Below are 20,914 nucleotides of genomic sequence, written 5' to 3'. Positions count from 1 at the left end.
ACCCTCTCGGGGTGTGGGAGCCGTGATCCCACCGGTTACGGTGGTCCCTCCGGCTCTGCCTCAGCCTCCCTCTCCCGTCGAGCCGGGTATTGTTACCCCTGGTCTCCGGGCAGAACTGGACCGGCTAGTCCAGGAGGCCATCGAGAAAGCGATGCAAAGGTTCCAACCTCCACCGGCACCGACTCCGGCACCGACTCCGCCACCGAGGAGGGAACCGTCCACCGAGCCTCTGGTGGAGGCGCTAGCACCGCTACTACACCGCATGGAGGCACTTGTACATGCCCTTCCATCGATGATTCCAGTAGCACCGACAGCGCCACCGTCTCCGACAGGATTCTCATCGGCAGGAGAAACACCGTTCCTGATTCCCCCTTCCGGGGTGGTCCCATCGGTGCCTTCTCGTATATCTCCACCGATTTATCCTTCGGCTCCATCGATTCCAAGACCGGCACCGGATTCCATCGGCAGCACCGAAGCCCTCGATGCCATTCCCAGTACCGCTTGCAGCACCGGTTCCTTCAAGGTTTCCTTCGATGCCTTCGGATCCTCAGCCAGGTCCGTCAGGGCTTCCACCCCCAAGTGATCCCTACGATACCTGGGGTGATGATACATCTTCTGACACAGATTTACCATCACCACCTTCTCCTACAGAGAGTAGAAAAAGATCTCCTCCAGAGGATCTCTCCTTTATTAATTTTGTAAAGGAGATGTCAGACATTGTACCTTTTCAGCTGCAATCTGAGACCGATGACAGACACCAGATGATGGAACTGCTCCAATTTTTGGATGCTCCAAAAATCATCGCTTCCATCCCCATTCACCAGGTGTTTCTGGATCTCTTAAAGAAAAACTGGGAATCTCCTTCATCTGTGTCACCAGTTAACAAGAAAGCTGACTCCACATACCTCGTCCAGTCAGCACCAGGCTTTCAAAAGCCTCAACTGGATCATCGCTCTGTTGTGGTTGAGTCCGCTCAAAGAAAGGCCAAGCGTCTAAAGCCACACTCTTCCACTCCACCTGTCAAGGACAATAAATTCCTGGATAGTGTGGGACGGAAAGTGTACCATGGAGCTATGTTGATTTCTCGCATAGCTTCATATCAACTTTACATGACTCAATATAACAGAGCCATCCTTAAACAGATGCAAGATTACGCTGACACATTACTGGACCAGTACCAGCCACAGCTTCAAGCCCTTCTTAACAAAGGGTTTGAGGCGGGGAAGCACGAGATCAGAACGGCTTACGATATCTTCGATGCTTCCACAAAAGTTTCAGCTACTGCCATCTCGGCCAGACGTTGGGCCTGGTTAAAGTCATCCAACCTTCGCCCAGAGGTCCAGGATCGTTTAGCGGATTTACCCTGCTTAGGGGACAATTTGTTTGGAGAACAAATTCAGCAAATTGTAGCTGAATTAAAAGATCACCACGAGACGTTGAAACAGCTTTCCTCTGTTCCGTCTGAGGTTTCCTCCAAACAACCACTTAAGAAGGACTCTAAAAAGTCGTTCTTTCGGCCACGTCGTTACTATCCTCCATCGGCCAGGCCTCGTCCAGCTCGATCCTCTACCAGACCTCAGCCACGTCAGCCTAGGAAACAAAGGCCTACTGTAGCCCCTCCTCCTGGGCCTGCGGCTGGCCTTTGACTCCCCTGTAGGGAGCACATGCCAAACCCCTCTTCCAGACATCCCTGTAGGAGGTCGACTGTACCATTTTTTACAAGCTTGGTTGCAGATCACCTCAGATCAGTGGGTACTAGCAATTATCGCACAGGGTTACCACCTCAACTTCATAACTCTTCCGACAGACTCCCCCGCCTCTTCAAGCGTGGAGTCTAACCACCCATTTGGCTCAATTACAACAGGAAGTATCTCTTCTTCTGCAATCAAATGCTATAGAACCCGTCCCTCCCTCTCAACGAGGGAAGGGATTCTATTCCAGATACTTCCTAATACCAAAGAAATCAGGAGGACTACGTCCCATTTTGGACCTTCGAGCCCTCAACAAATACCTTCAAAAAGAGAAGTTCAAAATGGTAACCCTTGGCGCGCTGCTCCCTCTGCTACAAAGGGGGGATTGGCTGTGTTCTCTTGACCTCAAGGACGCTTATACTCACATTGCAATCGCAAGATCCCATCGCAAGTATCTGCGCTTTCTGGTAGGCCGCGACCATTATCAATACCGGGTATTGCCTTTCGGTCTGGCATCTGCTCCACGAGTCTTTACCAAATGTCTCATAGTGGTAGCAGCATTCCTACGGAAGGAAGGTGTCCACGTCTACCCCTACCTGGACGATTGGCTAATCAGGGCCTCCACCCAACAGATTGCCCAGTCCTCCCTAATATTGACAATTCAAACACTCCTTTCCTTAGGGTTTCTTGTCAATTACGAGAAATCTTGCTTAGTCCCATCTCAAACCTTATCCTTCATTGGGGCAGACTTGGACACCTTACAGGCAAAGGCTTACCTTCCTCATCAGAGGGTTCACACCCTAATCTCCCTAGCTCGCCAGCTCCAGTCTCAAAACACTGCCACGGCTCGCCAATTCCTCATTCTCCTAGGTCACATGGCATCCTCGGTCCAAGTCACTCCCATGACCCAACTAGCCATGAGAGTAACACAATGGACTCTACGACACCAATGGATTCAAGCTTTTCAGCCTCTGTCCTCCATAGTCACTGTTACACAAGCGATGCGCCTGTCTTTAGCCTGGTGGACGACTCAGGTCAACCTCCTTCAGGGCTTACCTTTTCTCCCACCGGATCCGCAAGTAATCCTAACCACCGACGCTTCTCACATCGGTTGGGGAGCCCATGTGGACGACTTCCAAACCCAAGGGTTATGGTCAAAACAGGAAGCCGAACACCAGATAAATTTCCTGGAACTTCGAGCAATCCGCTATGCGCTCCGAACTTTCAAAGATCATCTATTCCATCAGATAATCTTAATCCAGACGGACAACCAAGTGGCCATGTGGTACATAAACAAGCAGGGAGGCACAGGATCCTTCCTTCTGTGTCAGGAAGCTGCGCAGATTTGGGCGGAAGCCCTCTCCCACTCTATGTACCTCAGGGCCACTTACCTGCCGGGAGTAGACAATGTATTGGCAGACCGGCTGAGCCGTGTCTTCCAACCACACGAGTGGTCACTCAACCCTCTCGTAGCGACCTCTCTGTTTCGAAAGTGGGGTTTTCCCCGCATAGACCTCTTTGCGTCCCCTCAGAACCACAAAGTGGACAATTACTGCTCTCTCATTCGGAGCCAGCACTCTCGGCCGAGGGATGCGTTCTCCCTCAAGTGGACAACCGGTTTGCTCTATGCATTCCCTCCACTTCCTCTTGTGTCAAAGACTCTCGTGAAACTACGCCAGGACGGAGGAACCATGATCCTGATAGCACCTTACTGGCCACGCCAAGTATGGTTTCCAATACTCCAGGATCTCTCCATCCGCAGGCACATTCCTCTGGGAATGGACCCGCATCTGCTCACTCAAAACGACGGATGCCTCCTCCATCCCAACCTCCAAGCCTTGTCCCTGACGGCATGGATGTTGAAAGGTTAGTCCTTCAACCATTTAACCTTTCAGATTCCGTTTCTCGTGTCCTAATAGCATCACGAAAGCCTTCCACAAGAAGATCTTACTCATACAAATGGAAAAGGTATACATCATGGTGCACTTCTCAGTCCCTTGATCCCCTTTCCTGTCCAATCTCGAAATTCTTGGACTATTTATGGCATCTCTCTGAATCAGGTCTTAAAACCTTTTCTATAAGAATGCATGTCAGTGCGGTAGCCGCCTTCCATAAAGGTATTGGGGGTAGTCCTATTTCAGTACAACCCCTGGTAACGCGCTTTCTTAAGGGCTTGCTCCATCTGAAGCCACCCTTGCGTCCTCCGGCCCCATCCTGGGACCTTAACCTGGTTCTTGGTTGTCTAATGAAACCACCTTTCGAACCTCTGCACTCCTGTGACTTGAAATATCTCACTTGGAAAGTGTTATTCCTTTTGGCTGTTACTTCAGCTCGCAGGGTTAGTGAATTACAGGCCCTAGTTACCTATCCGCCTTACACTAAGCTCCTGCAGGACCGGGCGGTACTTCGCACTCACCCTAAATTTTTACCTAAGGTAGTTTTGGAGTTTCATATTAATCAATCCATCATACTACCTATCTTTTTTCCCAGGCCCCACTCCAACTCTGGAGAACAGACCCTGCATACCCTAGACTGTAAGCGGGCTCTAGCTTTTTACCTAGACCGTACAGTTTCTCACAGGAAGAGCACTCAATTATTCGTCTCTTTCCATCCTAATAAGTTAGGACAACCTGTGGGTAAGCAGGCTCTTTCCTCCTGGTTGGCGGACTGCATTGCTTTCTGCTATGAGCAAGCTGGCATCCCTTTTCAAGACCGTGTTAAAGCACACTCTGTGAGGGCCATGGCGACGTCAGTGGCACACCTTCGATCAGTGCCGCTTCCGGACATCTGCAAAGCTGCAACCTGGAGTTCCCTCCATACATTTGCAGCCCATTATTGTTTGGACAAAGCTGGAAGACAGGACTCCATCTTCGGCCAATCTGTCTTGCGTAACCTTTTTCCAACCTGATGTACCAACACCCTTCCACCTGCCCGGTAGGGTGCGGATGCCCTTTCCCAAATTCCACCCCAGTTGTTGTGCCTCTTGCACACCGTTGGGTGCATTTGGTGCAAGTCAGGACATCCTCAGCTCGGTACTCACCCATTTGTGAGGACAACCATCCTGCTTGTCCTGTGAGAAAGCAAATGTTGCTTACCTGATGTAACAGGTGTTCTCACAGGACAGCAGGATGTTAGTCCTCACGAAACCCGCCCGCCACCCCGCGGTGTTGGGTTCGTTTTCTTTTTACTTTTTAGGCACTGCCTGTAGCTTTGAAAATCAGACTGAGGGGAGACCCCTGCTGGCTGCAGGGTCAGTGCCTTGCTGGGCATGCCCAGTAGGGGCCAGTCAAAGTTCTGTTAAACTTTGACAGAAGTTTTTCCGTGGTGGGCTCCATCCTCGATGTCACCCATTTGTGAGGACTAACATCCTGCTGTCCTGTGAGAACACCTGTTACATCAGGTAAGCAACATTTGCTGTATCAGGGCTTAATATTTCCAGTTGGCAAGTTACTTGCTAGTGCCAGGACTTCTGCTACAGCATAAGCAGACAAAAGGGATCATTGAATGCTTCTCATGAACCCTACCGTTCCTATCTCTTCCTACAGTTTCTAAGTTTTTGGCATGACTGCTGTGAGGAGGCAGTAGTAATTCTTGAACGATATGGTTCCTGCCTTCCTTCTGTGATTTGTGTGCTATAGCAGCAGCACAGTAAGTTTTAGTTTTTGTGACTTAAGCTATTTATGAAAGCATCTATACCAGGCAAATTCCCTTTATTGTACTGATGTGTTCATTAAACCAACAGCCTTCTCAGAAATGTGGGCTTTTGTTTTCTGTTGAAATAAGTAGTATGTTTTTCTATCAATAAGCAGGCTGAATTAGCCATTACATGTGGGTGATGTCATCTGGCGGCACCGAATGGACTCCTCTTCAAGCTAGAAGAGCTTTGACTCTTTTGAGCATGTGCATGAGTTCCTGCGCAAGTGTTGCCTCATGATTCTCTGAGGACAAGCAGGACGGTAGTTGTTACCCTTGGGTGACATCATCAGATGGCGCCCCAATGCAGAAAACTTTTGTCAAAATTTCTAGAACTTTGATTAAGCACACTGAGCATGCTCTATACCATGTGTTCACACGGGGTCTCTCTCCAGTCTCTCTTTTTCAATGGAGCTGTAAGCCTCGCAGTGTGAGTGAACTCGCTTTTGGATTTTTGGCCTTATAGGAAACTTTTCTTTTCTTGTTTTTTTGTGTTATTCTGTCGCCGGGTCCGTATTGGTGCCTTCCTGTAGTGTTCCTAGGTAGGGTTTTCGGTGATTCTGGTAAGATTCTGTTCGCAGTCGATTTCCCATGGCGGTGGTGCCTTGGTGCCCACCAGCCATCCTGAATAATTTAGTGTACTGCATAAGGGCAATGGTAGAGTGTTCTAAAGCGTGGGATTGAAAATGGAGAAAGAGCATTCATGGATTTTAGAAAGACGGACTACCTTTTGGTGAGGGGACATCCTAAAGAAATTGACTGGAGGACCAAAGAGTGTGAACTGGAGTTTGTATCCATAAAGCAGATGTAAGCCATAGAGAATTAATATTATATAGTAAGTTATGAATGATAACGGCAACTTTGTATTTGATGCATGCAGCGATGGGCAACCAATGTAAATCTTTCAAAATGGGAATGATATGATGACAAATAGGAGTCCCAGTAAATAGACAAGTGGTGGCGTTGTGGATCATTTGCATAGATCCAAGTGTGTTGAGGTAAACTGAAGTACTGGGAGTTAAAATAGTCTTTTGAAGGAAAGGTTAAAGCTTGGAGAACAGTATGCAAGCTTGTAGGTTCAAGAATGAGTTTTAAGTGGCATACCATTTTTAATTTGAAGAAGGAGTTTTTAACTACAAATTGAGGAATCATGGTGAGTCTTAGGTCTAAGATGATACCGATGTTGCGGACAGTGAGAGACACTATGTCAACATCTGCAAGTTGAAAGGAAGTTGGGATGATTACCGAGAACAATTGCTTCTGTCTTCTTGAGGATGCGGTAGAGCTTATTGGAAAGCCAGGAGTTGAACTGAAGAGAAAGGAATGCAAATTGAAGGATAAGAGGACCAGGTAGAACAAAGTGGGAAGAAAAACTGAATGTCATCTGCATATATTTTTAGGTGTCATCCAGTTGAAAAAATAAGCAGCACAGGAGTGTAAGGCAGATTTTGAAAAGTGCGGCAGAGAGCTGAGCCTTGAGGTACGCCAGAAATAATTGAGTACCAAGATGAAAACTTGTTAAGATGAATCTGCTGGGAACGGTTGGTGATGTATAAGGAGAACAATGTGAAAACAGAGCCACCTATATTAGTTTCTGAAAGACTGGAAAGGAGGATAGAATGCTCCAGGTTATTAAAAGTTGATGAGCTATCAAAAAGGAGCAGAAAATAGCAAGAACCTGAATTGAAGCCTCTGTGAATGGTATAAACACTAGAAATAAGTAAGGTCTCAGTACTATGGAATGATTTGAAATCTGAATTGGTGGTGTTCTAAAATGGTGTGTTCACCAGAAAAAATGGAGAATTGTTTTAATACAGAAGATTCAATGATTTTTTAAAGAAATGGTAGAGACGAAATAGGACGATAGTTGGAAAAAATAGTGGGGTCCAGAGATGGTTCCTTGAGAATAGGTTTCACAGATGCTTTCTTAAGAGAGATCGGTAAATGACCAGGAAATAAGAATGTCTATAACTTTTGACAGGTATAATACTATTTAATTGCAGCATTTGAGAAGTGCTGTGGTGCAGGAGTCTAGAGAATATGTAGTGGAAATAATGTTTTGAGACATTTCCAGTTGGGAAATAGCTGAAACTGTAACCTACAGGCGTTCAGAAGGAGCATTAAGGAAATAAAAAGAGAATCTAAGAATTTGGTAAAAGAGGCACTTAAATTCTGAATTTTTGATTGAAAGAAAGAAGCAAATGAATTGGCCAAGGTCTGATCTAGGGCTGACTTAGGGAACATGTGCATAGTTGAAGAAGGTAGAGTTAATGATTTAATAATATGAAATAGAGTGAAAACAATAGGAATCGGATGATCACACGAAGCCCTTTATTATGTGCCCGACTCTGGCCGAGTTTCGCTCGTAGAGCTGCCTCAGGGGCAACTACAACAAAACAATATATCAATAAATATCACAATTAGTGAATAAAGAAATTAAAAACATAGAAACATGTATAGGTGTACATACTCAAATCATATAAAAAAATACATGTATAAATGTATAAAAATGGATAGTATTAGAACATGTATAAATGTACTTATCAAATCATAAGATACATGTAGAATGTAATCAACAAACAATGTCCCTAAAAATATAAACTCACAAACATATATAATTGTAGGAACTCATGGATGATGCATGAATCAAACCTAAAATGTATTCAAACATTACAATAGTGTAGACAGAAAAAAATGGAATAAAAATAATAGAACTGGAGAGGCTGACTGATTCACATAGGAGTTCATGATAAAAGAATAAGTAAATTGGAGTCTGCATATATTATATCATTAATTGTATAAATATAGGTCTTACTTCAATTGGCAGGATTTTAACAATGCCTGCTGGGCTGCTGTCACATGTACACTGTCACAAAATCACGTACAGAAATATATTAATTCCTAGATAGAAATCAGAAATAAATATATCATGTCATAGAAACCATAACTAAACATTACTGAATATATCAAAATCTCTTAATTGTCTAATCATTCGATTAACTAAATAGCTGCATGTAATTGGTCAATAACAATTCATAATACATTGTAATAATAAATTAAGCACAAGCTTTTCAGCGTCAGATGCTTCCAATTTTTCAAACCAAACACACATCGTACTAAACACTCACTCAATCCATACAACCAAATGCAGTGCTAATCAGAAATAACTCTATGGCTTTTAATATCAATAGCTGCACACTAGCGCTTCCTCACATACAAGCAATAAAATAGCTTACTAACATTAAATACTTCTAACATTAGAACATATTCACATATCACGCTTATCACCCATTCTTGTCTGCAACATTCAACTCCAATCTAAATGACAATCATATATATTTAGCGCCAAAACATACCGCATCCTAAGCCGGCTCTCAACCGGACTATTATTTTCTAAAGGACAATTACGTTCTTGTTATTTTCATTTAAATTATGTAACTCACTATTTCACATACCATACAATTTACAAATGAACGCCAAACCCATACAATATTATCAGTGCGCTTCTCTTATACTTATACCTATTCATACCTGCGGAACGTACTGAAAATCATTCTGTTACTAACTGTTATGCTACCATTGATCACAGTCTAAGTACCAATTAACGCAAGTTAAGCCGTATTTTGGCGCCAAAATCATCAATTTGCGTGATCTATCAATCAAGGAGCGCACAGGCGCGTATTAGGATTTTAAGAATAGCACAGCACTCAAGTTGCATGATATGTCAATCATGGTGTGCACAAGCAATATTTAATTTTGAAATCGCATAACACTCAATTTGATCATGATCATTGTAAAAATAACCCAAACCTTTGTAGCGTCAGATGCTTACAATTTTTGAAACCAATCACACATCACACTACTAACCCACTCCATCTGACACAATCCTATGCTGTGTTAACCAAAACCAACTCTATGGATATTAATATAACTAGCTGCACACTAACACTTCCTCACGTACAAGCAACAATATCTTCCTAACAGTAAATACTTCTAACATCATAACACATTTCCATATCGCGCTTAAAATCCATTCATATCTGTGACATTCAATACAGCTTCAATCTAACAAACGATCCTCAAAAAAATACATAGCTTTATGCATCAAACCAATTAGCCACTAGCGCATATTGATAATTTTCAAAGCCTAACTGCCAAAAAAATATAACATTATATCAATGGTGTGGATCATAAAATGAAATCTAGCTATTTTATGATTATTGTGAAACACATCCTAAAACGGCTCTCAAGGATAAAAACGTTCTTGTTATTTACATATCTCACTATTGCACATATCACACAATTTAAAAGTGAACGCCAAGCACATTCAACACTATCAATACGCTTCTCTTGCATACATACCTGTTCGTACCTACGGAACGTACTGAACATCATTCTACTGTTAACTTTTAGGCTGCCAACAGTCACAGTATAAATAGCAAATATCGCGAGCTACGCCGTGTTTTGGCGCCAAAAACGTCAATTTGCATGATCTGTCAATCAAGGTACGCACAGGCGCGTATTTAGATTTTGAAAATAACACAACACTCAATTTACATGATCTGTCAATCAAGGTGCGTACAAGGACGTATTTAAATTTTGAGAATCGCATAATACTCAATTTGATAGATATTACACCATAGAAGACATTCTAAGGTCTATTTAAAGAACAAATTGCTATTTTACAACGTGCATCATATCAATATTGGTATTATATAAATTTATAATATGAGAAATGAAGGGCAGTGTAAGGATATAACGAATTTTTTAAAAACATAATGATATAAATAACCACACTCCAATCACAATTAAAACAGATAATATAAATGAATGACCTAAATATGTATAAAAATATTAAGACTCCAATTAAAAAATAAAAAATAAAAAATACTGAGTAAATACCAAAAAATGACACAGCAGATTACAAAATTGATAAAAGACAAATGAACAAAATAAAAAGTCTCAAAAATAAAGTACTCATGTACATTAAAGAAAATTAGTAGTCTTTTATAGATAAACTGCTAAATCAGTTTCACTGTTAAGACCATTTGGTGTCATGGTATTAAATTCGAAAATGAATCTCTGTTCATTTCTTAAAAGTAAATTGTTAAAATCACCGCCTCTCCAGTGTACCATTGGTTTTTGGATGACGCAGAACCTAAAATCTGAAAACTTGTGACCAGTTTCAATGCAATGTGTGACTAAAGGTTTTCCTTCGCTTAATCTATTTATCGCACTCTTGTGTTCAATGACCCTTTTATTAAATTGTCTGATTGTTTTTCCTATGTACCATTTTTTACAAGGGCAAATAGCTACGTAAATCACACCAGAGCTCTTACAATTTGTGGAATCATATAGCTTATAAATCTTGTTCGTATTATTAACCTCCAAGCTCTGCGTCTTAAGGTTCACATAGCAAACACTACAATTCCCACATGGGCGATGTCCTACTATTACATTCTGCTTTGATTTAATAATCGGTAGTGCCGATGGTGCTAGTAATTCTTTAAGATTTTTTTCTCTTTTATTGGCCACCATTATTTGTTTATCACTGAATGCTGGAAGAACTTGTAATATATGCCAATGTTTTCGAATGACTTGAGTAATATTATGCGAAAGACCTGTGAATGTGAGCGGACAGATTATCCTATTCTTTTTCTCACTTTTCTTTCCTTTCTTTAACAAAGTATCACGCTGTTGTTTATCTGCCTTATCGAAACACTCATTGATACAGTTCTCTGGATAACCTTTTTCTAAAAATCGTATTTTTGTTTCTTCAGATCTTTTTTTGAATGTCTTATTATCGGTGCATAATCTTTTTAAACGTAAGAATTGACTATATGGTAAATTTTTTATGAGTGATTTGTTGTGATGACTTTCATAAACTAAAAACTTATTTTTGTCTGTGGGTTTCCGATAAACATCATATGATAAACATGATGTTAAACATATGATAAACATGATGTTTATCGGAAACCCACAGACAAAAATAAGTTTTTAGTTTATGAAAGTCATCACAACAAATCACTCATAAAAAATTTACCATATAGTCAATTCTTACGTTTAAAAAGATTATGCACCGATAATAAGACATTCAAAAAAAGATCTGAAGAAACAAAAATACGATTTTTAGAAAAAGGTTATCCAGAGAACTGTATCAATGAGTGTTTCGATAAGGCAGATAAACAACAGCGTGATACTTTGTTAAAGAAAGGAAAGAAAAGTGAGAAAAAGAATAGGATAATCTGTCCGCTCACATTCACAGGTCTTTCGCATAATATTACTCAAGTCATTCGAAAACATTGGCATATATTACAAGTTCTTCCAGCATTCAGTGATAAACAAATAATGGTGGCCAATAAAAGAGAAAAAAATCTTAAAGAATTACTAGCACCATCGGCACTACCGATTATTAAATCAAAGCAGAATGTAATAGTAGGACATCGCCCATGTGGGAATTGTAGTGTTTGCTATGTGAACCTTAAGACGCAGAGCTTGGAGGTTAATAATACGAACAAGATTTATAAGCTATATGATTCCACAAATTGTAAGAGCTCTGGTGTGATTTACGTAGCTATTTGCCCTTGTAAAAAATGGTACATAGGAAAAACAATCAGACAATTTAATAAAAGGGTCATTGAACACAAGAGTGCGATAAATAGATTAAGCGAAGGAAAACCTTTAGTCACACATTGCATTGAAACTGGTCACAAGTTTTCAGATTTTAGGTTCTGCGTCATCCAAAAACCAATGGTACACTGGAGAGGCGGTGATTTTAACAATTTACTTTTAAGAAATGAACAGAGATTCATTTTCGAATTTAATACCATGACACCAAATGGTCTTAACAGTGAAACTGATTTAGCAGTTTATCTATAAAAGACTACTAATTTTCTTTAATGTACATGAGTACTTTATTTTTGAGACTTTTTATTTTGTTCATTTGTCTTTTATCAATTTTGTAATCTGCTGTGTCATTTTTTGGTATTTACTCAGTATTTTTTATTTTTTATTTTTTAATTGGAGTCTTAATATTTTTATACATATTTAGGTCATTCATTTATATTATCTGTTTTAATTGTGATTGGAGTGTGGTTATTTATATCATTATGTTTTTAAAAAATTCGTTATATCCTTACACTGCCCTTCATTTCTCATATTATAAATTTATATAATACCAATATTGATATGATGCACGTTGTAAAATAGCAATTTGTTCTTTAAATAGACCTTAGAATGTCTTCTATGGTGTAATATCTATCAAATTGAGTATTATGCGATTCTCAAAATTTAAATACGTCCTTGTACGCACCTTGATTGACAGATCATGTAAATTGAGTGTTGTGTTATTTTCAAAATCTAAATACGCGCCTGTGCGTACCTTGATTGACAGATCATGCAAATTGACGTTTTTGGCGCCAAAACACGGCGTAGCTCGCGATATTTGCTATTTATACTGTGACTGTTGGCAGCCTAAAAGTTAACAGTAGAATGATGTTCAGTACGTTCCGTAGGTACGAACAGGTATGTATGCAAGAGAAGCGTATTGATAGTGTTGAATGTGCTTGGCGTTCACTTTTAAATTGTGTGATATGTGCAATAGTGAGATATGTAAATAACAAGAACGTTTTTATCCTTGAGAGCCGTTTTAGGATGTGTTTCACAATAATCATAAAATAGCTAGATTTCATTTTATGATCCACACCATTGATATAATGTTATATTTTTTTGGCAGTTAGGCTTTGAAAATTATCAATATGCGCTAGTGGCTAATTGGTTTGATGCATAAAGCTATGTATTTTTTTGAGGATCGTTTGTTAGATTGAAGCTGTATTGAATGTCACAGATATGAATGGATTTTAAGCGCGATATGGAAATGTGTTATGATGTTAGAAGTATTTACTGTTAGGAAGATATTGTTGCTTGTACGTGAGGAAGTGTTAGTGTGCAGCTAGTTATATTAATATCCATAGAGTTGGTTTTGGTTAACACAGCATAGGATTGTGTCAGATGGAGTGGGTTAGTAGTGTGATGTGTGATTGGTTTCAAAAATTGTAAGCATCTGACGCTACAAAGGTTTGGGTTATTTTTACAATGATCATGATCAAATTGAGTGTTATGCGATTTCAAAATTAAATATTGCTTGTGCACACCATGATTGACATATCATGCAACTTGAGTGCTGTGCTATTCTTAAAATCCTAATACGCGCCTGTGCGCTCCTTGATTGATAGATCACGCAAATTGATGATTTTGGCGCCAAAATACGGCTTAACTTGCGTTAATTGGTACTTAGACTGTGATCAATGGTAGCATAACAGTTAGTAACAGAATGATTTTCAGTACGTTCCGCAGGTATGAATAGGTATAAGTATAAGAGAAGCGCACTGATAATATTGTATGGGTTTGGCGTTCATTTGTAAATTGTATGGTATGTGAAATAGTGAGTTACATAATTTAAATGAAAATAACAAGAACGTAATTGTCCTTTAGAAAATAATAGTCCGGTTGAGAGCCGGCTTAGGATGCGGTATGTTTTGGCGCTAAATATATATGATTGTCATTTAGATTGGAGTTGAATGTTGCAGACAAGAATGGGTGATAAGCGTGATATGTGAATATGTTCTAATGTTAGAAGTATTTAATGTTAGTAAGCTATTTTATTGCTTGTATGTGAGGAAGCGCTAGTGTGCAGCTATTGATATTAAAAGCCATAGAGTTATTTCTGATTAGCACTGCATTTGGTTGTATGGATTGAGTGAGTGTTTAGTACGATGTGTGTTTGGTTTGAAAAATTGGAAGCATCTGACGCTGAAAAGCTTGTGCTTAATTTATTATTACAATGTATTATGAATTGTTATTGACCAATTACATGCAGCTATTTAGTTAATCGAATGATTAGACAATTAAGAGATTTTGATATATTCAGTAATGTTTAGTTATGGTTTCTATGACATGATATATTTATTTCTGATTTCTATCTAGGAATTAATATATTTCTGTACGTGATTTTGTGACAGTGTACATGTGACAGCAGCCCAGCAGGCATTGTTAAAATCCTGCCAATTGAAGTAAGACCTATATTTATACAATTAATGATATAATATATGCAGACTCCAATTTACTTATTCTTTTATCATGAACTCCTATGTGAATCAGTCAGCCTCTCCAGTTCTATTATTTTTATTCCATTTTTTTCTGTCTACACTATTGTAATGTTTGAATACATTTTAGGTTTGATTCATGCATCATCCATGAGTTCCTACAATTATATATGTTTGTGAGTTTATATTTTTAAGGACATTGTTTGTTGATTACATTCTACATGTATCTTATGATTTGATAAGTACATTTATACATGTTCTAATACTATCCATTTTTATACATTTATACATGTATTTTTTTATATGATTTGAGTATGTACACCTATACATGTTTCTATGTTTTTAATTTCTTTATTCACTAATTGTGATATTTATTGATATATTGTTTTGTTGTAGTTGCCCCTGAGGCAGCTCTACGAGCGAAACTCGGCCAGAGTCGGGCACATAATAAAGGGCTTCGTGTGATCATCCGATTCCTATTGTTTTCACTCTAATACAGCCAACTGGATCGGTTTCCGATTTGTTTCTTGGGTCCATAATATGAAATAGTTCACAAGTTATTTAAGGATGCTTTGATTCTATTGCTGAAGGTAGAGCTGCTTGGCAGTATTGATAGTAGTGCAATATTCTGAGAGTAGTTGTTTATAAGCAAAATGATTTTGATGACTTATTTTTCTACCGGCGTACCTCAACACGATGGAGCAAGCACTTCTAGTCTTTCAGGGGCTGGGAAAACCAAGAGGCAAATTTAGTTTGCTTTGAATGCTGGGATTTCAATGGGGCCAATGTATCGGCTATATCTAGATTAGTCATGCCATACATTTAAAGAAACTCCAGATTGTTGGAAGAGTAGTTTAGTTAAGATATCAGTTATTCCTTATTGTTGTCAATGTGTCCATGCTTGGAAACCAATTGTGGGTTAGATTTATCAGAGTTTTGAGAGTTGGAGAACATAAGGGAGGTCTTTGAGATAAAAGATCTAGGCATCATAGTAGATAATACATTGAAATCGTTGGCTAAATGTGCAGCGGCAGTCAAAAAAGCTAACAAAATGTTAGGAATTATTAGGAAGGGAATGGGGAATTAAAAAGGAAAATGTCATAATGCCTCTTTATTGCTCCATGGTGATACTGCACCTTCAGTACTGTGTACAGTTCTGGTCACTGCATATCAAAAAAAATAAAGTTGTGATGGAGAAGGTACAGAAAAGGGCAACCAAAATGATAAAGGGGATGGGACAGCTCCCCTATGATGAAAGGGTAAAGAGGTTAGGACTATTCAGCTTGGAGAAGAATCGGCTGAGGAGGGATATGATAGAGGTGTTTAAAATCATGAGAGGTCTAGAATGGGTAAATGTGAATCAGTTATTTACACTTTCGGATAATAGAAGGACTAGGGGGCACTCCATGAAGTTAGCAAGTAGCACATTTAAAACTAATCAGAGAGAACTTTTTTTTTTCACTCAGCACACAATTAAGCTCTGGAATTTATTGCCAGAGGATGTGGTTAGTGCAGTTAGTGTAGCTGGGTTTAAAAAAGGTTTGGATAAGTTCTTGGAGGAGAAGTCCATTAACTGCTATTAAACAAGTTGAGTTAGAGAATAGCCACTGCTATTACTGGCATCAGTAGCATGGGATCTACTTAATGTTTGGGTACTTGCCAGGTACTTGTAGCCTGGATTGGCCACTGTTGGAAACAGGATGCTGGGCTTCATGGACCCTTACTCTGACCCAGTATGGCAATTTCATATGTTCTAATGGTCAGACTAGGGAATTGGGTATATGTGAATATTCCACAGGTGAGATGAAAAAAAGGCTGGATTGATGAATATTAAATCGCGCATATTGCCAGCCCTGTGCATGGGACCAGAAAGAATCTCTTCCCACCCACAGGCCATCATAGTTTCCAGTAACAGTTCAGTAGTATTTAAAAGGGGGAATAGAGTTAATGCGAACATTGATCTCTCCAAAATTGTCTTGGAAGATTTCAGTGTTCTGGGAAAGAATTAATTCAAAAACAGGGGAGATGTTATGTATTAGGAGACCGGGGAGGGGGGAGGGGGGGGGGCAATAAGCCAAGTAGACATTGATATCTTTAGAGGTTAATAGTAATTCATAGGAAATAGTATTAATTAAATGAGAGGTAAAGCAATAACAGTTAGTGTAGCGAGTTTTAAAAAAGGTTTGGATAAGTTCCTGGAGGAGAAGTCCATAAATTGCGATTAATCAATAGGGAATAGCTATCGCTTGTTGCCGTCTTTAGTAGCCTGGGATCTGTTAATGTTTGAATACTTGCCAGCTACTTGTGACTTGGATTGGCCACTGTTAGAGACAGGATACTGAGCTTGATGAATCCTTGATCGGACCCAGTATGACATATCTTACATTCTTATGTAACAAGATTTATGGATTTTCAGTAGGACTCCCCTGCACTGTTAGCTGCAGGGGTGGGGAAACGTGAATAACCTGTGGGACAGCATTGTTTAAGTAAAGGTGTATCCTAGTCCGATAGCAAGTTCAGTAATGTACGTACATCTGGCTGATACTGAGAAATTAGGTCCAGAATAATCAGGGATTTCTTGGAAACAGGCTGGGCATTAAGAAGCAAAATGGACAATGCGGCAGTTAGTTATTAGCTGAGATGGCAGTTAAAGCAGACCTGGTGGGAGGACCGCTCTGGTTTTGGATGGAAGAAAGGGCACCATTTCATCCATATCCGATGGCCACTGGAATCAGTTCCCTGATGGGAAAAAAAAAAAGCGGAACAGGAATGTGGGTATCACACGAAGGAGCCATAACAAGAGGAATGCTCCTGTGGGTGCAAGCGCCTCTGGCATTCACGGCCCACAGATAAGCTCAGCGTCCCTGGACGTTGGTAAGCTGGGGACAGGATGAACTCCCACTGAGCAGAGACTAAAGAGGAGGTTAGGACTTTTCAGCTTGGAGAAGAGACGACTGAGGGGGGATATGATAGAGGTGTTTAAAATCATGAGAGGTCTAGAACGGGTAGATGTTAATCGGTTTTTTACTCTTTCAGATAATAGAAAGACTAGGGGGCACTCCATGAAGTTAGCATGGGGCACATTTAAAACTAATCGGAGAAAGTTCTTTTTTACTCAATGCACAATTAAACTCTGGAATATGTTGCCAGAGAATGTGGTTCGTGCAGTTAGTATAGCTGTGTTTAAAAAAAGGATTGGATAAGTTCTTGGAGGAGAAGTCCATTACCTGCTATTAAGTTGATTTAGATAATAACCACCGCTATTACTAGCAACGGTAACATGGAATAGACTTAGTTTTTGGGTACTTGCCAGGTTCTTATGGCCTGGATTGGCCACTGTTGGAAACAGGATGCTGGGCTTGATGGACCCTTGGTCTGACCCAGTATGGCATGTTCTTATGTTGGACAGGTGGCACTGGCAAGTGGGCAATCCAGGTCCAAATTAGAGCAGCCTGATGGGTGGAAATGGGGCCTGGAGCAATCAGGAACATGTTGAGGTGGTGCCATTACTAAGTGAACTGCATGGCTTTGCATCAGTACGGTGTTTGTTACTGCTTCTGTTTTGACACTATATCAACAATCCTCGAGAAGCCTCTATTGCCATAGTTGATGATTGCCTGAAGAACACTGGTGTTGCTGATATTCGGATAGTTTATTTGAAAACTTACCGCTGTATCTTTTTACAAAAACTCACTTCATGTTTGAGGATGAATTGTTTCAACAGATTAAATATAATGGCCATGAGTGTCACCATGGCACCTTCCATAACATTCCTCCTATGTGATTACTTTTGAAAACAAATATATTTACATGTTGGAAAATTAGTGCATCAAGTTTTGAAAATGATACATTGATATATTTTTGTTTGTACTGATACACGAGAGTTGTTGGGCATTTTCACTTAATGGATAAATACCCTTGACCAATGCTTTCTTTCAGAAAAAAAGTTGCTGGTATTCACATGCAGGTTGCATGTCTTTTTTTTTGATTTTTGGGTTTTTTTGAGGGACCATAGGGAAAATCAAGCAGCTAGAAAAAGGTGCCAGTACTCTGTACCAGCAAGTCCTTGCCCTTGACTAATTTGCAGTTTACTCTTCAGAGTAATAATAGCTGCATTTCATTTTTTTGACACATTGATTTGTAAATTGGATTGAGGTGTCACCGCAACAATTTACAGAAAACCTATAAATCACAATCACATTACTACACAGTTTTTTTTGTATTTGGAAGTGTAATACCAACAATTTTTCCCCTTCATCTTGTATCAACCCAGAGCATTCCCCTTTTAATTCCTTTGTTTATTTGGAAACCAGTAAACAGATGTCTTTGTGGGAAATGTTCTCCGATATTTTCCTTCTGGTGGTTACAGGGAAGTGAAAGTAAAGCCAGAATAAAGCAGGAACTCGGCATTATTGTGACAGGGGGGTAAATGAGCAGACTAGATGAGCTTATCTATCATCATGCCCTATGTTTTGTTTCTTCCTGCTCCTGCACAGGTATTGGGAGAGCAGAGAGCAGCGAGCACCGACCTTGAAGACTAAACTTATTCCGAAGACGGACCAGGAGCAGCAGGATCCCATGGAGTATCTGCAGTCTGATGAGGAGGAGGAGGAAGAAAAGAACGGTGCCCGCCGCCGTCTGCAGGAGCAGCGGGAACGGCTGCACGGGGCACTGGCACTCATTGAGCTGGCAAACCTGGCTGGTGCACAGCTGCGTCAGTAAAGCCTTGGAACTGAACCTTACAGTGTATAAAGGATACTGCCTGGTGGTACTTAAACCAAGTAGCTCCCCCAGGCACCAAGCTAAGCACCTTATTTGCTTATTCTAGCTGCTATTCTGTAGAATTTATGAAGAATGTTGTTGTCTCACAACGTGAGGCAAGAGAATTGCACTTTTTTGTATGGTAAAAGATAGATGTAAAGTTTTAAAGTATTTTGTAAATATTGAACTGAGCAATACAGGGTGGATTAAAGTACATGGTGTGGAATACTAGATTTTACAAGCTTGATGCATTCAGTGAAAGAAGCCCTTATAGGGAGGCACTTGCTGAACTCAAATATGTTAAAGTATGAGCGTTGGCCATGAAAACTGAGAAATGTATTTCTAAAAATGTCAAAAGCCAGTTAAACATACTTAACAATGAAAGCTTTCTGAATAACAGCAGCATTGAAAGGGTAGGAACTAAATATAGAAGTGATCCTCATTTGTGGGAAGAGAAGTTGCTTTTGGAAATTAAGGATGTTCATTTTCATTATGGTGAATTTCATTTTAGTCTGTACACTAAATTTCAAAGTAGCGCATGCTAAAATGAAATAAAACTGAAAGTAAAAACTCCTTGGAAATTGTTTTTAAGAAGTCACCTGCTTCTCTTTCTCACTTTCTCTTGCTGTAATGACCAAATGTTCCCCTGTCTTGAAAGACTACTGGTCTTGGGGCCTCTAAGTAGCACTTAACCATTCCTGACAAAGCTGGAAAGTTTTTGGCATATTGAGAAACTGCAGAATCTGATTTGCTGAAAACAGAATGATTTAAGCTTGCAAAATCTAGACTCATTAAGTTCTGATGTTCTGCGCCCTGTGATGTGATTGGCACTTGCTTTTGTTTTTATAAAGGGTGTATTTAAAAGATGGTGTTGATAGTAAACTATTTTAGCTCTTGTTGGCGAACACTAAATTTTAATAGTGCTTTTTAGGATTATTAGTAAATACAAGCTTTAGTTTTGAGTGCATAAAACCACCTTATTGCTTTACTACAGGACAAGATTCCAGATTTTGTGTTCCCTAAATGTGGTGTAGCGAACAGTGGCGGCCTTCCTCCTTTAGACTGAAAACTTAGCTTTCCAAAATGTATTTCATATATGAGAGACTTTGGCTACACATAATATGTACTGAAATATTGATGTTCTGGAGCATAGAATGACTAGGGACCTGGAACAAGAGGGAAAAGTGAAGTGCTCTGCACCCCAGTTCATGATTATTCATGCGATTTACTTTGTGTTAGGCTAGAACCTCAAGTGCTCTTCTTTTCCTATGTGTAGACTATAACCCAAAGTTCAAGGACATAACTTCTGCTTTTATTTAACCCTCTAACAGAACAGTGCCTGAACTGTAAAAGTGCATCTGGTTCTTTTATACAGGGTGGCCCATGGAAAAGTAGCCTGTCTCCAATACCAGTGCACTGGAGGCAGATTACTTTTCCATGGGCCACCCTGTATATATATATATATATATATATATATATTTTTTTTTTCAATTATAAACTTTACTCCAGGAAGGAGAATTAGGCTATTCAAAAAAATTTTTTTTAAGCTTTTGTGGTATTTTGGCATTTACAATTTTTTAAAAATATAGGCAGCTTGCTTGCCGTTGCCTAGTTTGCTTAGGCATTGAACACTGTTGAAAAATGTCAGAATAAGAGAAAGTTGTG

The 20,914-nt window shown here is 39.8% G+C and overlaps 1 protein-coding gene across 1 annotated transcript in view; it reads left to right on the top strand.

Moving 5' to 3' along the window:
* ZNF367 (zinc finger protein 367) overlaps nucleotides 1-19,327 on the top strand; it is a 66,323-nt gene extending 46,996 nt beyond the window's left edge. Inside the window, exon 5 of the mRNA XM_029617755.1 lies at nucleotides 18,985-19,327. Coding sequence (XP_029473615.1) covers nucleotides 18,985-19,210 — 226 coding nt within the window. The 3' untranslated portion in view covers nucleotides 19,211-19,327. The remainder of the gene's footprint in view (nucleotides 1-18,984) is intronic.
* The last annotated feature ends 1,587 nt before the right edge of the window (nucleotides 19,328-20,914 follow it).

Source organism: Rhinatrema bivittatum, chromosome 1, assembly GCF_901001135.1.
Source record: "Rhinatrema bivittatum chromosome 1, aRhiBiv1.1, whole genome shotgun sequence".
Classification (NCBI taxonomy): domain Eukaryota; kingdom Metazoa; phylum Chordata; class Amphibia; order Gymnophiona; family Rhinatrematidae; genus Rhinatrema; species Rhinatrema bivittatum.
Note: the sequence above shows the minus strand (reverse complement) of the source record. Positions and strands in the feature narration are given on the sequence as shown.